The sequence below is a fragment of the Notolepis coatsorum genome (genome assembly GCF_963971535.1).
Source record: "Notolepis coatsorum genome assembly, chromosome: 13".
Lineage (NCBI taxonomy): Eukaryota > Metazoa > Chordata > Actinopteri > Aulopiformes > Paralepididae > Notolepis > Notolepis coatsorum.
In genome coordinates this window covers 59,909,146-59,930,298 of record NC_140177.1, presented here as the reverse complement: position 1 = coordinate 59,930,298, position 21,153 = coordinate 59,909,146, and the positions used below count along the sequence as shown (strand labels likewise).

Here is a 21,153-nt window from a genome sequence, read left to right as displayed (position 1 = left end):
AAACTTCCCTCTTACATCACAACACTGTTCTTGGAACCTATTCTACACGTTCAAATTACTGGTTGGTTCTAAGGGTTCCTGAGTTTGCTCTGAACTAGGAAAAACTGCTGCTTTTTCCTTTTTGATGCTTCCAACACCTGGAATGCCCTCCAACTGACTCTGAAGCGGAAGGTCCTTCCTTCTTTTGCCGTGTCGACTTGTAACTGTCCTGTACATTTTTCATTGTTTATTCTTATTTATTGTGCCTATATGCATGATATTGCTGATAAACTATGTCTTGTTTTGTAAGCTTGTCGTCGCTGTAAATGAGGGTAACCTCTGTCTTCCGAGTTGAAATAAAGGTTTGAAATGAAATTAAATTAAATGTTGTTGTCTGTTTTCAAGTGTTTATGATCACACTTCAATCAATTCTACATTATCCGTTTGTTTTTTCGGCAGGAAATCCCATGTTTCCAAGGATGCCCATGATCAATGGTATGCTGGGGCCAAACCAACGCTTCCCAACGAACCCAGGAGCAGGACCCTGCATCCCAGAAAACTTCTCCCCCCTCCACCGTATGCCTTTCACTGACAATCCAAGGTAAGTCACCAGCTCATATTCTCATATTTATACACATCTTCTATCGGCCTAGGGTTATGAGACATGGTCTATCTAGACATGGTCTATCATTCCGCTCTAAATCAACATTGGTATCTGTTCATCTTTAAGGCCAGTGCTGTTAAATTACCACCTTATATTACAATGTTTCTAGATTGTAAAATCTGCCTTTTGAACCTTTGTCTATGTAAGCTAAGTTTTTAAGAAGGTTAAATGTTTGTACAAATTGTTGGCGGCTACGTGGCGTAGTGGGCAAGGCGCTCGCCACGAATGCGGAGACGCTGGGCTCGCCTGTTCGAGCCCAGCGCTCCACATTGCTTTCAGTTTAGCTGGTCGTTCATACTAATACACATTGGCCGTATTAGGGGGTGGGAAACTGATGGGTGGGGATCGGGCGTTGTGGACAGTGACTCCTACAGGTCGGTTGGTGCGCCTGCGCAGTAGAATCAGGAAGTGTCGGGGGCAGCGTGAGCCTCCCACGCGTTACTCCTCGCCACTGAGAGATCGAGCTGCGCAGGTGAAAAGATGCGACTGCTGTTACCTCAAGTACCGGAGGGGACTTGTGCTATGTATGACTTAGTCCACATTGCAGCCGGCTTGTGGGAGGCAAGAAACAGCGTTCGTGACAGGGGAGGGTTGAATTGGATGATACGAAATTGGGATGGGAGAAAATATAGAAATGGGAGAAAAAAGTGGATCAAAAAAAAAATGTTGTACAAATTGTTTCGGTTGAATTGCGTTGCTATGGAACAGCTTGGACCCACATTTATTTCCTCTTGCAGTGCAAGGAAACTATAACAGAAGGAAGGGTCATCACGTCAGAATACCAGGGTTCTGGGCGGTCAGGTGGCGTAACGGAGATTGCGTTCGTCACCAACCCCGGAGCGGCTGGATTCGCCTGTTTGAATCCAGCTCACAGCTCCGGGGTTGTCATCAGCTTGGCTCGCCGTTCACACTAATACAATTGGCAGTATTAGAGGGTGGGAGAAGCTGGCGGGGTGGGTCCGGGTCGTTGTAAACAGCGACTCCTACAGTTCGGTCGGGGCACCTACTAAGCGCGGATAGGATCTAAGTGGGATAGTGTGATCCTTCCACACGCTACGCCCTCTCAGTGAGAATCCGCGCTGCCAGGTGAAAAGAAGCGGTTGATTGGCTGGACGTGTGTCGGAGGAAGCACGTGGTAGCCTCCACTCTCCCAGACCGACTGTGGGGGGTAAGTGCGCAGCGACCAGGAAGGGGATTGGGAATTGGCATAACGACTAACATTGGGATGGGAGAAAATCGGAGGAAAAAGGAGGGGGAAAAATATCAATAAAAAAATAAAAAATACCAGGGTTCTCTGCTTGGTGCCAGTTCTATTGAAGCCTGTATTAAAATTCTAAATGTACAAGCTGACTGAGGAAATGTACATGAACCAATAATATTATATATTACAAAGATATATCAAATGTTAGCTAGTTAACAATGCAACAAATGACCAAGGATTCTAACATCCAAGGCAATAACTTGTTTAAATGACATCATCATAATAAAGGAGGAGATGGCGATCCCATTGAACTTGATCACCAATGTGCGTTCACACGTTACACAGTGACGTGATGACTTTAGTTAATGTTCCAGCTTCTTGGAATGATCTTCAACTCACACTAATAATCCATACCCCACTATCCTATGGACAGTTTTAAAACATGATTACCGTAATTCCTCTAATAGTAACCCCGGCTTGTATTTGTTTCAACTGTAGCGGGTACCAGGCTTGTATTAGGAGGAGGCCTGTATAAGAGGGAGGCCTATATTTCAAATTTTCAAACGGATCATAATGAATAAATCAACATTTTGTGTAAGTTTGAACCCAGTAAAATGTACTGGGTTCATTTATTGAAACCAAGTACTGTATGAAATAGTAAACAGTGCAATTACAGGTGGTCACTGGTCATTTCAACGTTTTCAAAGTGAAATCAAGTAACTAGCTCAGTATGCAGCTCAGTATATTAGTAACCCGGCTTGTATTAGGAGGCCGGCTTATAATTGCTTAGCTCAAGAGCGCACCCGGCCATTAATAGAGACCCGGCTTGTATTTGAGACCCGGTTACTATTAGAGGAATTACGGTACAAATCTTCCTGCTTCAGTTTGTAACTACTTTAAATCTTCTTATTTTAAATTTTTTTATCATCATCTCTGTTTTTGTCCTATTTGTTCAATGTTTAATTATCTAGACTGATTTTCTTTTCCTTTATTTTGTTTTTACTTTTACCCATTTTAACACTATGGTCGCCGAAAACGAGTTTTCACGTCATTCCGAGCCATGCTCATTCTGCCGAAGACGCCGTAACTCGTCTTTGATGTCAATATTTCAAAAATCTGTCATCGAAATCATATTTCCTTTCCGGAGCCCTGAGACACAGTGCTGATCTCCTCTCAACTCTCTAGCGGTTCAAGAGCGCCATCTGGTGGCCGATCGGCATATCGCCAACCGGATATTAACCTTTGAACCGGTAGTACTCATCCAAATGTGGTCCGGCCACTCGCTATAGCTCCCGCGACTCCATCTTGAAACACTGGATAATAGATCGCTCGCCCTAACTCAATAAACAACGTTATTTGGACGTACCGGTATATACTATTATACAACCTGGAAATGGATCGGGCATTTCTACATCCCATAATAGAACAAATCTGTTCCACACTCATCTGCCAGCGGCGCGAGGAAGCCACGGTAAGATTCAGCGTTATTTTCTAACGTATTCTATACTAACTGATCTGATGAACATATGACCCACTCTGGATGAATCATCTAACGCTGCCCACGGAATTATAAACGATCCCCCGCTCATCCGGTCAACATCAGATGATGCGTAGAAACTTCTAGAAGTACGTCCAGTTGAAACTTTTTATCTCGCACAGATTCCTACCAAACTGTATTTGATCATCAATATAATGCATTTAGGGCTATAAATCACGTTCTGAAGAAAGCTGCAGAAAACGATAAAAACATACTTATACTTTAGACCATATTTTAGTATGAATATGTGAATGAAAAAGTTTAACGTTGCTACACCCTGAACAATACATATAGGACATTGAATGGGCCATAATAATGGCAATGTAGCAATAGAATTAAAAAAGTTATAGCCCTGCAAAGAAGGGGAACTTCTCCATAGACAAATAGAGCTGGCGGAGGATGGTATATTAAGAATTTAACCCATGGCGATTAAAGTGTTAATATGACTAATCTTAATGGCATTGCAAATGAGTGTAACCTTAATTTATTTAAAATATGTTTATTATAATAAAGGTTTGAATGAATCCATTAATATATTGCAATTTACACTTGTCAGTACTCATCCATAGTGTTCCATTACATTGTTGTCGGAGACATCAGGTGAACAGCAGGTGCTTGTAAATCAAATAACAGATGATCAGTTAAATCAAATAACAGTCATTAAATAAAAACTGACCATTGAGCTGTGCTTATGGCATTGTTCTGCATTGTTAGGGCAGGCATTACGCATCATGAGAACACTACAAACTGTCTTTGATATTTTTGCAGGGATAGGAAGTTCAATCAGATGTCTAGAGAGTCGATGAGTCCGTGGTCCTCCCCTGCCCACGGCTCCGGGCCCACGCCTCCTGGATCACTGCCTGAAGGGGAGACTGAAGCCATGTCCAACGCCCAGAGGAGTACTCTCAAGTGGGAGAAGGAGGAGACTCTGGGAGAACTGGCCACAGTGGCGCCTGTCCTCTATACCAATGTCAACTTTCCCAACCTCAAGGAGGAGTTCCCAGGTAGATTCATGGTTCTAAAATGGATTTCCATGGGAGCAAGACAATCTGATGTTTCATTTAATTTAATTGAATGTTTACAGTACTGTATGTGTTGTTCATGTGTGAATATGTCCTAAGTACTGCATTTCACTGTACTATTCCAAGTAAATCCTCGACTCTGCCCCTCTAGAAACCAGGAAAGGCTGCTTTATTCGCATGACAATTCCTCTTTCCTCTTTTCCTTTCAACAGACTGGTCGACAAGAGTCAAGCAAATTGCGAAACTGTGGAGGAAAGCGAGTTCACAAGACAGGGCCCCATATGTGGTAAGATCATTAATCTTACTTGAGTGAACTGCTTGATAATTTCTCCCGTTGCCTCCCAGCCTTAAATACTCTGAAATGTGACAAACATCAAAGATCACACTGTGTTTTCACCGTTGCTCCATTATTATGCAGAAGCCAGACTCCTGTATGGAGTCCCAGGCCTCTTGCCTCTTGCCAATGCAATTTGAAATCCGGCCATTTACAGATGAACTAATTAACAGAGGAAGCACTGTTCTGGGCTGGAAGCTCACTGTGGTCTCTGTAATTAAGTTCACAAGAAGTAATTTTATCTGTCTGGGGCCATGTTTTAAAGTCTTATTCTTGATTAAAATATGCGGGGAAAATACTATCCTGAATTAGCAGTCCTTTTAACGCTACATTGTAATGTTAACTTCATATTTACATTATGTTCTTAACTCATTCAGCGCCAGAGGGCGCTGTTTACTGTTACTGTTGAAAGGCCAGCGCTTTAAAGTATAGGAATACGTGGCGGTGTTTGCAGGGCTAAAACTATATTATATATTACAGCTATGGATATAATAATATTGCCCATTTGACATCGAGTATCTATCGTTCAATTTGTGAAAAAGAAAGATTTTTTTCATCCATACATTCTGTTTTATACCGTGGTGAATATGAGTATAGTTCTAGAGTAAACCTGTCTAATCCCAGAAAACTACGCTATATTTCCGTATATAGCCGTTTCTCGCCTGTATACGCTACTATTTCGAAATCAACTCTATATTATCGGTATTATGTTTCATCATGAATGCATGAAAGGGTGGGGGGGGTCGTTTTTTTATGCTTTGATCGTCACCAACGGAATACGTTACACAGTACATTACACACATACCCTCTGATCGCAATGAAGGAATTATTGGATCAACGCAAGATTGATACCATATAGCCCTTACCTTGACTAGGATGTACCCCAAAAAGAATATTCCAATTATCTGATCGCCATTCAAGTATTGATGTCGATCGTGTCCATAACATAATCCACCAAAGAACATGAATCGGGAGTGTTTGATTCTTATAAATCCATGCGTTATAAGCGCTCGCCATGCCCGGATAATGAAGGGAAATATCGAATAAAAGAAATAACGACCAAAACCCGAGAAATCTCGGGTCTGGTGCCCAACCGCTGGCGAGTAAGCTGTAGGAATATTTCGCCTAAAGGTACATGCCTAAGTATATGGACGATTGCTTTACTTCTGCAAGGTCAATTAGCATATTCTTGGTATCTAGGAACATCTAGGGACCTGGGGGTATGTATTTCCAGTGTCAGAAATATTGTGTCTGTTACTAGGCTGAGTAAATTGTAATGAAGAAAAGGAGAATATAAATTATGATTTATGATTTTTGCATCTTTGACGAGAAATTTTTATCGGGTATGAGAAAATGCTCACTGAGCTCATTCACCACCTTATTGAGATCATGTGTAAAAAAAAATCTAAGCAAATGAATAAAGGGAAGATGATTAAACAGAAGGATTTGTAGATACAGTAAGTAAGGGATAATGTATAGCTACGAGGTCATTGTCGCAAAATAATTGACCGACACGGAGTTTAGAACACAGAGGCGCCGCGCAGAGGTTTTCTAAACGCAGTGAAGGTAAATTATTTTGCGACAATGACCGAGTATAGCTATACATTATCCCGCTTATTACATGGCTAACTTACTAACAATATACCTAATTCATTTTACACCATCGACAAGACGAGATCAAATGCAAACGCAGTTGTTCTGTGGCTCCTCTGTCATCGCCGGCAGCCGGCAGGTGTGTGGTCTGATTACCTGATGAGTGCAGCTGTGCATATGCTGAGCTTAGCTTTCGTGACTGTCTGCGACCAAAATGCTTGATTGTGATTGGTCAATAGCGCTGTGTTACCCGTATCAGTGGTCATTATTGCGCGTTGCCCATAGCAGCGGTCCGTTATCGAGAAATAACTGACCGCTGTCAGGGGCAACCGAGCGCTATTGACCAATCACAATCAAGCATTTTGGCGAATGTTAAAACGCCATGTAATAATGAATGATGATCGATTTTAATTATAAATTCATATTTGACCTTGAACTTGACCTTGACCTTATTATGGCCAAATCATACATCTATGGATAGGGAAAATGCTCTTCTTTCCAATGGCAGGGTTGAATCTGGATTTAGTAATTTCCTTGCGTTTTCTACAATAATTAGCATTTTCCGATAAATTCGTATTTCCGATAAATCGTATAAAACATCGGTAAAAATGAAAATATACACTTTGACTACTGTTTTTGATAGGGTTATGGTCTTTACTCTTGGCTACAAAAAAGAAAATTCAAAAACATTAACCTCTTAACATCCAAGGGCCCACATGTGGACGATTCTTTGCCGACCTCTAGTGGCTTGGGTGTGCATTTCTTATAATACAATATATATGTAGAATTAAAGCCCTATTTGTTGCCTGTCGATTGCCCTTTCAGGTGACAAAATCCGTTCAGCGGTTCTCGAGTTACATGCCGATATGTGAGGCGTGCCCCAAAGTACGCAAAAGTACACATTACCACCCCCGACTCCCGGGGCTCTAGCTCCGTCAATCATTTGGCGATCTCGAAAATCTTTACACAGGGTTGTAGCCAATGAGTGTGGCTTTCCAATGATACCCCATGATATGATAATTGGGGATCTAATACGGTCTCTATTGATCGATTTATGATAAAGAAAAGCAGGGTCCCCCTATAGGGGGACCTTAAAGCTTAACAGGTTAACCCGACTTATCTCGGGTTTGGCCTCCATTGTGTTAACAGGTTTGACTTGAAGATGGAAAATAGGCTTTTTAGAACTTTCATAATCCATCATAACTAAAAGTTAATTATAAAACAAAAAAAGGCTCAGACAATATATTTCACAGAAACTAATGACTGTCAACAAAGCCAGTAGCTGGGGTGCAGTGGTATGGTGCTGATACACAACCTTCTGGGCAATGTTGGACAAGCAAATGTCTCGACGCGTTTGTACCGATTGTACCACAACCTCTTGTTTCCCAGATTAATTCTGTTATATTTATGTTATATTTTCACCCCCGTCTCCCTTGATGCAAGTACATTGCCCTATCATGTTGCCCAGAAGGTCAACCGGTGTATTGCCACCCCAACAGACGGCACCTTACCATAGCCTTCATCCTTCAAGGTTACTTTGACACCAACTACATTATTTTGTCTTCCTCTTTATTTGTCTACATGGTGTGTGTGTATGTGTGTGTGTTTGCTTATGATTTACTTCCTATATGTGTCTACGTCTGTATTGTCTTTGTGTCTATGATTGATTTTTGTTCTGTAGCAAAAGGCGAGGGACAACCGGGCGGCCCTGCGCATCAACAAAGTCCAGATGTCCAACGAGACGGTCAAGAGGCACCCGCCCCAGCTGCAGCTGCCCCCTGAGGTGTTTGACCCCAACATACCGATAGACACTGAAATTCTCTTTAAGGATCCTTTGAAACCCAAAGAGTCAGAGCATGAACAAGAGTGGAAGTTTAGACAGGTAAGGGTGTATATGCAGTAGTGCCCAACCTTTTTTTGGCGGGTGACTCCATTTTGAATTTCCGTGAGCCCAGCATTAAAAGAATAAATAATAATAATAATAATAATAATAATAATAATAATAATAATAATAATAATAATAATAATAATAATAATAATAATAATAATAATAATAATAATAATTAATAATAATAACTCGCTTGGAAGATTGTGTGTTCACATTGCACTGAATACACATTGTACTGGGGACGTAAATAATATTTCACTCCTGACAATAGGTTAGTATGGCTGCATGGCTTTCACCATGGCTTCTTTGCAGTTGGAAAAGCAGTAGTTATTTAATTTTCTTCTTCCAATATGACATTACAGTCATTTTAATTTGATTAGGCATTTTTCCCGGGACCCCATTTTCATATTAGGCGACCCCATTTGGGGTTCCAACATCAAGGTTGGGAAATCCTGGTGTAAACAGTTAAGTCAGGGCATTCAGAGCCAGGTCAGCTTATGTTAAGACAAGGGAGAGGTAGTTTAGAAAGGCCCCCTAAGAAAAGACCCCGCACCATCCTCCACATTCTCTGTCCAGTTTTCCTGCTTATGATATGAGACAGACCACTTGTCGTGGATCCCCATGAAGTCTAATCCTTATTTTCATTATGCTCCTACGACAGCAAATGAGACAGAAAAGCAAACAGCAAGCCAAGATTGAAGCCACCCAGAAACTGGAGCAAGTGAAGAACGAGCAACTTCAGCAACAGCAGCAACAGCAGCAGACGGGCAGCCAGTCTGACGGAGAAGGCGAAGAAAACAGTGGCAACCAGAGTCCTGCCTCTCAGCCCAGCAATGGCAGCATGTCCCCCATGCAGCAGGTCACCCCCAAAGAAGGCTTTGCCAGGAAACAGCTCCCAGGGACGCCCACTTCTGGGCCCCCTGAGGATGTGTTCTTGCGACCCCCTCCTCCCCCTCCGTCGGGCCAGTCATCCCAGCCTCAGTCCCCTCAGGTCTTCTCACCGGGCTCCTCTGGCTCCAGACCCTCATCTCCGTGGGACCCCTATGCCAAGATGGTGGGGACACCACGACCTCCAACCCTAGGGCCTAATGCATGTCGCAGAATAGAGTCTGGGAAATCCCCCACCTCCATGATGGAGCAGCAGGAAAGAGGGAGGCCCTCTCCTGCTCATGAGTCTTTTGGCTCTCCAACATCTATGAGCAACGACCCTTATGCCAAGCCCCCTGACACCCCAAGGCCAGCTGGAGAGATGGACCCATTCCTGAAACCCATGGGTCCCCCTAGGGCCAGCCAAGCTGCCCAGGGGAGGCCCCCAATGGGTTCCCCAGGCAGAGACCCTTATTCTAGACCGATGAATAGAAATGAGGTTTATCAACGGATGGCCCAGAACAGGATGATCCTTTCCGACCCTTACTCGAGGCCTTTACTAGCACCGATCCCTGGTAGCAACGAGTCTGGCTCAGTCTCGCTGTTCAAAACGCCCATGCCTCCTCCCCAGGCTCAGGACCCTTTCAATCGACCAGGGCCACATCCTGCAGACAGGTTCTCTCAGAATGACCCCTACGCACAGCAGCCCCACACCCCAAGACCTGACAACTTCACCAGTCCTCCTAGAATGGGCCAGCACCACCCTCAGGGCCACCCATTCGCTCAGCCAGGACCAATGCCACAAATGTCCAGGAATCCTTATGCTCATGCACCTTCCACCCCAAGGCCTGATCACTTCACTTATGACCCCTTTGCCCAACCCTCTGGCCCCACCAAACCTGCAGCTGACCCCTATGCCCAGCAACCAGGTACCCCTCGACCCATGAATGAACCCAATGCCCAACCTCGCCCATTTTTTGAACCCTATGCTCGACCTCCTGGCACCCCACGCCCACATGACAATTACGGCCAGTCGTCAAACACCCAGAGCCCATCCTCAGACCCTTACTCCCAGGCTCCCCTTACTCCACGCCCTGGTGGCATGACTCAATTTGGTCACCAGTCTCACCCTGGTCAAAGGATGTCTCCTTCCCACTCAGTGGACCCCTATGCTCAAGCACCTAATACACCAAGGCCCTCTATGGGGGAGAGGTTCTCCAAGTCTCCAGGTAGCCAGAGGATTCCCGTGGACCCATATGCTAACCCCCCTGGGACACCAAGGCCAGCAAGTGGTGACATGTTCTCCCAGCCAGGGGCCCCCAGACCAATGCTTAACGACATCTACGCCCAACCTCCAGGAACCCCACGGCCTGGTATGGGCCCCGATGGGCTCAACAGGCAGGGGCCAAGGCCTGGACCAATAGGGGGCCAGGATCCCTTCTCCTCACCTCCAAGCAGGCTTCAGGAGCCCTTCCCTCATCCTGGCTCGCAGACACCAAAACACCACGGGATGCCAGAGGATAGTTTTACTCAATCACCATCCAGGCGACCCAATCAGACGCCTATTCACGACCCTTTTGAGCAAGCCCCCATGACCCCACGTCCACAGCCTGCAGAGAAGATGGAGATGAAGGATCAGTCAAGCATGGGCAACAGTGGCAATGGCCCTCCAGACCCTGGGCAGATGGCAAACAACCCCCAGATGCCTGGCCCTTCCTCTGAAGCTCAGAGTGTTCCTCTTGCTGACAACGAGGAGAGACTCAGACAGGTACATCCGCACTTGATATCTCTTTTCCACTCTTGATTTTGTTTAACAGTCGCAGCTGAAATGTCTTTTTTTTTCCCCTCTCTGATCTTGCAGCTTCATTTATTTATTAAACATTAACATTGTCATTGTCATCCCTTACATTAGTAATTTATAATACCCGGTAGTGTAGCATCACCAACAATTCTGTACATTTTGTGACAACGATTAATTGTGCAGCTTTTTGTCATCATTTTAAAGCTTGGGTGATTGCTTATCGAATGCAAATCCTTTGAAATCTCTCTTGAAAATCTATTTTTTTTTTTACTACCGGTAAATTCTTTTTGGGGGGGAAATACCTTTTGCATTGCTTTTATTACACACAGTGCAGTAACACAAATATAATTTCAGCAATGTTGTAAGTGACTCTACAAAATCATGAATAACTTAATGTTGAATTAATATATATTGAAAGAGTTGAAGCCATGAAATACTTGAAGACTTGACGAGGGGCGACAGTGGCTCAGGAGGTAGAGCGGTTGTCTGTTAATTGGAAGGTATCATGTTTGATTCCGGCTCCTCCCGGCAGCATGTTGGGAAGTGTCCTTGAGCAAGACACTTAACTGCTCCCGATGAGCAGGTTCTCACCTTGCATGGTTGCCTCTGCTTTGGATAAATGCACTATATAAATGTAGTCCATTTACCAAGACTGAGACTGTGGTTGAGGTTGAGGGGAGTTGTAGTAGATAGGAAGGGGGTTGATAGGAAGATTTGTTAGGCCCAGAGCTTAACAAGTCATGGTATTTTACTAACTTGGAACCCGTTCCAAAACTGAACCAGCTAATCGAATCCAACCCTAGCAGATGTAACGTTATGAGGGAAATCATTTTTATGAGGTCACCATCCTGGTTAATAATTCTAGCTGTCTCAACAATTAATTCAAAATCAGTTCAACAAGCTGTGATTATAGCCTGTATTTCTTTTGTGTTATCTGGCCACAAATATATAGGGAATATAACATACAGGCTTAATAAAAATGTACGACGTGGAGTTATTCATGATTGTCATTGGCTTACTGGCCCTATTATTTACAGATTTGAAGCCATATTTGAATTACGGTTAAATGAATTGCACACTCATAGTTGTATAGTCTTGCGATCATGGGCTCGACTAATCCTGGGCAGTGAATGGAAGAGCAAGAATACACGTGTGTGTGTGCACACACACACACACACACGTCTGCATCCTCTTAGCTCTTGTTGTACCAAACTAATAATTTCCACGGTTTTGAATTCGCAGTAGGATTGTAATGACAGAAATAACACACTGAACATCCACTTCTCAACTTGTCTATAGCCTCAGGACACACCTTTTTCCTTTGACATTAAGTTGTGACCCACATTTCTGAGATTTTTGAACCACTCTAATGTATTTCACAAAACATTGTGCAGTAACACACAATGCCTTCAAACATTAAATGATTATTCAACTTTTTTAACTAACTTTAAGTAACTAGGGCTAAAACCCAATTAAATAGAAAATGCAGACGTTTCTAAATGGCGTTGCATTGTTGATGGCTTCATGCTTTCATGTGGCAGCACTTTAGACAACACACTGAGGTTTTGGTGCCTCTTTTTTGTCCTCAATGGGTCTCATTCCCGACAATTTTTCAAATAGTTATTCTGGAAGACTTATCTTGGAACCACTAAGACAGAATCAATGACAAGTTCACTCTGAGTCCTGACCGTGCTGGTAATATGTCTTAAGTGGCTGAAACTGTCACACAAATGATATTATCTGATATCTGCTTGGAGAATGGCATTCTGTCTTAAACTCGAAACGCGCGTTCCCGTTCAGGTCATTTGCATACAAAACAACGCCTCCAGAGCTCCTTATAAGGCAACTAGTGACGCAGCTGTGTGAAAATGGAATGGCGGAAGTGCTTTGCGAGTCTTGCGAGCCATCAAAACTAGATTAGATTAATGTATTGGCATCATATACAGCTCGTGGTACACCTGCCGCAGCGCGCGCACACACATGCGCGCGCAGTACTGTATATGAATGAATGAATGAAATATAATATATATAGCCTACGGCGGGCGTAATGAATGAACGCAGTATGGCTTATTATTCCATAATTAAGCCTATACTGTTCATTCGTAGGCGCACACAAGACTTGTTATGGAATATTAATGCAGTCTATTTCCACCGATTAGCTTTAGTTCTTATTTATTTATCCACTGTCATTTCAGTGTTGGTGTATAGGCTATATAGTGTATTTCAATATAAGTTTAATTGATTAATGATATATTCGAAGGAATGCAGGTTTGTGGCTATATCAACCCCATCCAATGTACAGTAAATTACCAAGTATGGTTTTGTCAATATTCCAATGTACAGTTTTGCTTGTACAGTGTAAGTCTATCCCCCACCCACCCCTCCTACCCAACCTCCTCCAACAGTTTCTACGTCAAATGTACTCTCTTTTCTGGACTCTTTTTGTATCACAAACTACTGTATTTGCAAATCTGGTATGTCATAAATGTATAGATGTAGCAGTACTGGCTATCTTTGTCGTGTGTGTCATATATGTGATGATGAATTGAAAATGGGGGACCCTGATGTAAACAAGACGAAAGTCTTTCTCTGGTCTGCATCCCCTTAACAATTGTATGTAATTGAGCTGTACTGTACTGTACCCATTCTGCAATCTGTTAATAAAGTTTTCAATCAATCAATCAATCAAACAAAGGTCTGTCCCATTGTATACCAATCAATGGGATACATTGCATGTTGACCTGCATTCTTTCAAATGTATATAATTAATCATTAAAACAGATGTGTAACAAATAAGAAATACAAATTCCACAGAAGGCATTAAATAATAATTATTTTCAATCATTTCACAATAATTGCATAATTGTGTTTGAATATCTGAGTAATTAAAGTAATTATACATTTGTCCAAAATAGCTGGTTCAGATATGGTTAAGCAGCTGCCCTGTGATCAGATGAATCCATATAATTTATTTTTCCGACAACAAATGCGTAATTTCTTATCGTACAAATATTGTTATATTTATTTTAATTATGATTAAGTAATTAATTCCAAGGAGGCCTGTAGCGTTGACATGAAGGAATCACTATGAGAACACAGTCTGTCAAGTTAATACAATTTTAAATTAGTCAATCAATCATAAGACTGTCTTAGATATGTCTTAAATGGGCCGAAATCTGGCTAAGACGAAATTTTTTGTCGTAAATTCGTTCGAGAATGAGACCCAATGTTAGAAAACCCATATTTAACTCATTCAGCGCCAGGGGTCACTGTCTACCTTCTGGCTAGAACGCCATCGCTTTAATCAATGGGGAGACTGCAAAATTTGCGAGTGCTTAAAATATATCTTATATATAGCTATGGGTCTAATAACACCGTCGATTGTCAGTGAGTTGCTTCTGGTCAACATGCAAAAAACTGATTGTTTTTTCATGCGTACATTTCCGTTTTATACCGTTTTGAATATGAGTATAGTTTTGGTGATTCTTAGTAATCCCAGGAAAAGATGCGATAATAGCGTTTTAGTGGAATCCACTTATCACTTTCTTTCGTGTAACGTCAGAGGTCCAACTCCGTATCTTGTAGCCATGCCCTTAACTCTGGTCCCACATCAAAGAGGCTGGCTTCCGAGGGTGGTTTGTATAGGGGGAAGATGGTCAGGATGTGGTCAACAGTCTGCTCAGGGTTTCCACACTCACATGCAGCGCTGTCTGCCAGGCCCCACTTCTTTAATGATGTTTTAAAGCGACCGACCCCAGATCTTAAACGGTTCAGCAGAACCCATTGCCGGCGTGGAAGATCGTCTCCTGTGGCACCATCTCCTGGATCCCAGATGTAGCGGTGGATACGGGTTGGCCCAGCACTCTCCCACTCTCTCTTCCAGGCTGCCGCCAGCCATCCATATCTGGATAGGTCCTCAGTGGTGGAACGGAGCATCTCTTGTGCCACCTTGTTGTAGGGGTGGCGGGACTTGAGTCTGCTCATATGTGCTGTTGTTGTGGTGTTGTGTAGGATGTGCCAGTCATGCATCACTGCTTTCCTTGCTAGGGCGAGAGTGGCAGCCTCTCGTCGTAGGCCAGCTGGTGCGATTCCTGCAAGGACTGGCAGCAGGAAGACGGGTGTAGCCTTCAGGCATCCAGTGATGATCCGGAGGGCGGTGTTAGTAGCCGCATCAACTTTTTTAACGTGTGGGCTTCTGCTCCAGACTGGGGCACAGTACTCCGCTGCCGAGAAGACCAGGGCTTGGGTGGATATCCGAAGGGTCTTGGCAGTGGCTCCCCAGGTTGTACCAGCGAGGCGTCGGATCAGCGCAACCCTTGATGTTGTCTTTGCCCTGACATCTTCGAGGTGTTGTTTGAAGGACAGTGTCCGATCCAGACGCACGCCAAGTGTTGCAAAGGGTCAGATTAAACTGAATATATATATGTATCGTTTGATATACCTTGTATATTATTTGTATATATACACGGAATATCCCTTTACCTGCGTACAAACCAGAGTAATATTCGCTCTCCTATTGGACAGCGACCCCAGGCGCCAACGACCAAGCCCCCAACGGCAAGTTCAAAGGCAACTCCGGGCATGTCGGTACATGCCCAGAGTCTGCGTAGTAATACGAGACAAGAACTGAGGTTGGCACTAGATATTCACCTTACGTATAAATACGGCGCAGGTGTAAACAGCAGTAGTCTTACCAAAACCTTAATGCCTTCACCACGAGTCAACGTGCAGTGAAGTGAGCAACCTTGCATCTAAATAGAGCATTGAGAACCGCGTGCGAATAGAATGTTAAAGTGTCAGAGTTTAACGCAGTAACGTTGAGTTCGACTTAATCTAATGTGAAGTAATAGTCGATCATTTATAGTGTACCGTGCGGCTACAGTTCTTCAGTGACCAGCATTACCACCGGTTCGTCGTGTATTTAGCTAGTACACTTATCCAGGCTGTGCGGCCTAAATCCGTGCCCACACCCGAGGAGTCCTAGGCGAGAACCGTTGGATATGTACACAGGAGAATCTACACCGGCGATTGCAGAACCATTTCTGGTTGGATTATATTGCTTTGGGACCGTGACCACCGGAGAAGAGCACCGTTGATTCCACTGTCGTTTGGGATTTAACCCCGTGAGGATCACCACTCGGGCCCGCCTCTTGGAAGGGGCTGGCTAGCTGTCGTCAATGCTATCTAGCATATTGGATTACAACTATTGCTTTGTCTGCTGATCAAGGGAGTACATGCACCGGCTCCTGTATCTGGAGCCTCGTTATTCCTCGTTGACCCAGACTTTGTACCCGACCATTCCTCTACCCCTCCCGGCTTTACACCCCGGAGGGAACCCCCCAGTGTCTCCAGATGGTACCGGTGTGGCCCATATAATTGCTATACCACAGGTGGCGTCAGCTTAGACCCATCCTAGTATTCCTACTATTCTCATTGACTTATGCTCTTGACTGACTTTACGTATGTTCTTCGCCATACAAGCGCGAGCCTAATTCTCAATCTGTAACCTAACGTTGCTTAATAATAATAAATAACCCTCCAATAGAACTTTATGTGTCAATGCCGTATTCTTGTGTGGGTGTTCACCATATATATTCATGTACTGTATGGCCAGTAATTAAAGTACATAACTAGTAGTGGTTTAATATATCACAATCTTTAATACAGTCAGGGTATTGTAACCCCTCAGTTACACCAAGGTATTTAGGGGCTTGCTGGGTCTCCAGACGCTTGTGGTCAGCATATATTTGCCCTTTTGCGAGCTCAGACCCATTCCCAATGATAACATCAGGCTGGATGGATGAAAAATTAATGGATATAGCTAATAAAAGAAATAACGATTTAAAACCAGACTTTCTCGTGATTGGCGCTGAATGAGTTAATGTAATCAGTGTCTTATTTGCGTTTTGCCATGTTTACATTGATTGATTGATATTTAAAATGTTTGTGTCTTACATACAGATGTATGCCCATCCCATATGGGTTTACAAGATGCATAAACAATAAGTATATAGTATACTTAACAATAAGTATATAGACCAAGATGGTCACAAAAAAGAAAACAAAAGAAAAGGTAAAAACCTGTAAATAATGTACTTCAAAGAAACAAGAGGAATTCATATATAATTATATAGGATATAATGTTTTGTCTCAAGTGCCATGCTTTCTCCAAAAATCCTACAAAACGTTCTCTTACAAGTGCTCGAATGAGCACGTCGGCGTCGCTGTTAACACATTGAGTGCCACGCCCCTTTGACCATATAATATGGGCTAGAGTGCCAGCACTGAAGTCAATGGGAGGTCGGGGAAATTTGCGAAGGCTTAAACTATATCTTAAATTATGGCTATGGGTCTAAAACACCCCTCGCTTATCAATGACTTGCTTGCAGTCAACATGTACGCAACGGATTGTTTTTTCATTGGTACATTTCCGTTTTATACCGTTTTGAATACGAGTATAGTTTTGGAGAGTTCTAGTAATTCCAGAGAAATTCCGCGATAATAGCTCTTTAGTGGAATACACAAAACACGTTGTCATTTTTCGGCTGATTTATGAATAGTTTTCAAATAAACGCTAGATTATCGATAGTATATGTGTACTTATGCACGCTAGAGAAGCGGGCTAAAAAATCTATTATCCATTACCTGGTCAGCGCTAACGTCATACACACACACAGACACGCTGTGATGGCTGAGAAAAAAACATCTGATTAACCCAATACTGGTAAAATAGAGTCCTTACCTCACATCAGATGTTCTGCAAAAAGATGAATCCAATGATCGCCATTCCAAATATTGATCGCGTTTATTGATCCAACGTTATAGCACCAAAACACACAATCGACGCTGCTCCGAGCCTCGCCAGTGAATGTGATAACACGATACTGCTTGCCAGAGAAGGGAAAACCCTGGACCGGACTTTTTTTCTGATGCACATGCCCACCCAATCCAATCCAATGATGTGCATTACCATCCGGGAGACGATAGGCGGCGGTATTTGCCCTTTTCGAGCTCAGACACATTCTCAATGATAACGTCAGGCTGGATGGATGAAAAATGAATGGATATTGCTGGCAGCGAACGCTACTGTCCAAAATAAAAGCACAGTATCAGAAATTCTGTTGACTTTGTTTTTTTCCCCACGCACGTCACAACCCACCACTTGAGAACCACCCACGTTTTAATTAGTAAAGTATGACCCAACACAGACGTGTGAAGGAAAGGTCTGTGTGCTTAAATCAGTAAACAAAAGGTAAAGATATAAACCTACAACTGGAGGCTTTTGACTGTTTCATATTCCAATGGCTTATTTTTAGAGGCAAATCACTTCATAGATGTCACTAACACTCACATTCATTCTGGCACTCACATTTAGCCACTCTGCCCCTAGTGGCAGCTAACAGGCACGCACCTTACTGTAAGACCAGTTCAATCCATGCGACAGTGCTTCACATCTATAATACTGTGCGTTCTTCTTTTATTGCTAAACATGCTACCCAGCAGTGCAACACTGTGACGCAAAGAGAGAAACGTCTGCAAATGTTTTGGGCCAATTTAGATTTTTAGAAAATGTATAGAAAACCAAAATGACGTTGTGGGCCAGCTGAAAATTAATACCAGGCTCTATCCTCCCAGCAAGGCTTAAAAAAAAGAAAAAAGTTTAAATGTGACTTAAAATCTGTCTTTTCTTCTGTTTTCTCGTAGCGGCAAAGAATCCGCGAGCTGATTCTGAAGCAGCAGCAACAGAGGAGTGCCATCCGTCAGGAGAGGGGCCCCCAGGAGCCTGCTGGTAACATGGCCCCAGGAACACCTCGACCCTGGCTTCAGGAGGGTCAGCAGAGTGAGATGTTCAGCAGGCCCCCTCCACCCTATCCTGGACAAGGTCCCATAAGAGGGCCCATGAGGTTCCCTGGACCCTTCCCAGGGGACCAGCGTGGCCCTTTCCCTAATGAGGGTCAGATTCCTAGAGGCCAACATCCTGGAGATCCGAATCTAAGACCCAGGTTTGTGTTCAGTTATCCTATTTGTTTTTTCATTGTCATTTTGTGTTTTTTTTCTCGTTACTTTCTTGATTTTCTGTCCGCTAGTGCAGGGGTTATTCAACTTTTCATCAACGCTAGTCCCACATTGAGGAATGTGGTTCCTTTGAGAACCAGAGCCACTAAAACATATGTGGAGACTCAGCATAAACCGACTCGTGCCCCATTCTGAGTCATGGCCTACAGTTCTAAGAAACATCATTGTTTTTAAAAAATATGGGAATTGTTTTAAAAAAACAAATAAAAACACAAGGCATTTCTGCATTCTAAAACAAATCCCTTCTCTCTTAGGTTTGCCTTTCCACCTGGTGGTCCAGGACCCCACGGAGGCCAGGAGTTTTTCCCCCGAGGTCCACACCCCATGCAGGACATCCCCCCTCAGATGAGACGCTCCATGTCTGTAGACATGGTGAAACCTATGGGAGGCAACCCCATGGGGCTGCCCCAGCACTTCCCACCCCGTGGTTTGCCAGTACAGCAGCACAACATAATGGGCCAGCCTTTCATCGAGCTGCGACACAGAGCTGCCGAGAACAGACTCCGGATGCCCTTTGCTCCCGGCACCATGCAAGGGAACAACAGTATGGACCCAAACATGCAGCTTCAGAGGCCACCCGGCTTCATGGGAGGCCCGGAGTTCAGGTTCCCCCCCAACCAGGGACCCCGGATGATGGACCACATGGGCAACCAGTCGGGCCAGTTGTCTGCCAGCATGGAGAACCTCCATCAGCAGGCTCTGATGCCAGGGAACAACATGCCCAGACAATCCCCATTGATGAGATCCATGAGCCAGCCGGCTTCAAATGAGACACAAAATATGGTGGCGTCCATGATGCTGCCCTCTGCGGGGCAGATGGAGAACATGGAGGAGAAGCTGGACACAGAGGAGTCTGCCGTCAAAGACCTTGAGGACGTGGAGGTGAAAGACCTGGTGGACGCCGACTTGGATAACCTGAATTTGGATGCGGAAGAGTCGGAAGACGATAAAGACCTGGACCTGGAGACAAACGATCTGCACCTTGATGATTTCCTGACGTCAGGAAAGTTTGACATCATCGCCTACACTGACCCAGACCTGGATGACATCAAGAAAGACATGTTCAACGAGGAACTGGACCTCAGCGACCCTATGGATGACGGCAGCGACACCACCACAGACATCCAGAAAGCTTTGTCTGAGAAACGGAGCACGAACTCCAGCTACACCGCCACTTTGTCTAGTTCGATGTCGGCGGGGAAGTCGGAGGACTCGGGTGACGAGTCCTTGTCTGACATCAAACAGGAAGCAAGGGGGAGTCAGAACTCTGCCTCTCTGGCACTTGGGCTGGAGATCAAAACGGAAGTGAAAGACATTCAGAAGCCCAGCGAGGGGACGGAGCAGCAAGCGGACGGAAACAATGACGGAAACCAGCAGGGACCGCTGCCCGACTCCACCCCGGTGCTCTCTAGTCTACTCATTAAACAGCAGCCCGAGGAACAGTCATTAAACCCAATGGTTGAATCTGTCAGTCAAGGCAGCAATCATCTGCCTCAGCCAACCCAAGTCACTGACACTCAGCTCAGCGCCGCTCTCGCTCTGAGTCAGATGGTCGACCCCACAGGAGAGGCTTCCATGGCTGGTTTCGGGGCAGACCACCTGACCCTCGGAGGGGACCAGAGCGGTCTGAGCCAAGCCCAACAGGCCCTATTGAACCAGGCCCTGAGTCAGCAGCACCGGCCCCTGCTGCTGGAGGAGCAGCCGCTCCTGCTGCAGGACCTGCTGGACCAGGAGAGGCAGGAGCAGCAGCAGCAGAGGCAGATGCAGGCCATGATACGACAGCGCTCCAGCGACTCCTTCTTCCCCAACATCGGTAAATCATCAGGGTGCACTTTTACTGACGACTGACATGATTGTCCTGGATGTCCTTGATATATGAGGGATATTTTATTTAAAAAAAATTAGCACTACAAATCATGCGGATTGGGTTGTGTGTGCTTTTTGTTTGTTTGCTATTTTGTAAAATTGGCATGCAACTGTAGATAAAACAGAAAATATACCACTGAAAGCCAACCAATTCTCTATTGCAAAGCCTGTTAGTTTCTGAGTAGTTTTTATTTTATTTAATTTTTTTCAGATTTTGATGCCATCACTGACCCCATTATGAAGGCAAAGATGGTGGCCCTGAAAGGCATCAACAAAGTCATGGTTCAGAACAACATGGGAATGACACCAATGGTCATGAACAGGT

General features: G+C 44.2%; 1 protein-coding gene across 1 annotated transcript in view; it reads left to right on the top strand.

Moving 5' to 3' along the window:
- kmt2cb (lysine (K)-specific methyltransferase 2Cb) overlaps nucleotides 1-21,153 on the top strand; it is a gene marked incomplete at its 5' end in the record, with an annotated part of 190,869 nt that overhangs the window by 120,907 nt on the left and 48,809 nt on the right. The window contains 8 exons of the mRNA XM_084326982.1: nucleotides 439-580; nucleotides 4,150-4,385; nucleotides 4,616-4,689; nucleotides 8,012-8,212; nucleotides 8,880-10,853; nucleotides 18,591-18,889; nucleotides 19,217-20,775; nucleotides 21,040-21,151. Coding sequence (XP_084183108.1) covers nucleotides 439-580; nucleotides 4,150-4,385; nucleotides 4,616-4,689; nucleotides 8,012-8,212; nucleotides 8,880-10,853; nucleotides 18,591-18,889; nucleotides 19,217-20,775; nucleotides 21,040-21,151 — 4,597 coding nt within the window. The remainder of the gene's footprint in view (nucleotides 1-438; nucleotides 581-4,149; nucleotides 4,386-4,615; nucleotides 4,690-8,011; nucleotides 8,213-8,879; nucleotides 10,854-18,590; nucleotides 18,890-19,216; nucleotides 20,776-21,039; nucleotides 21,152-21,153) is intronic.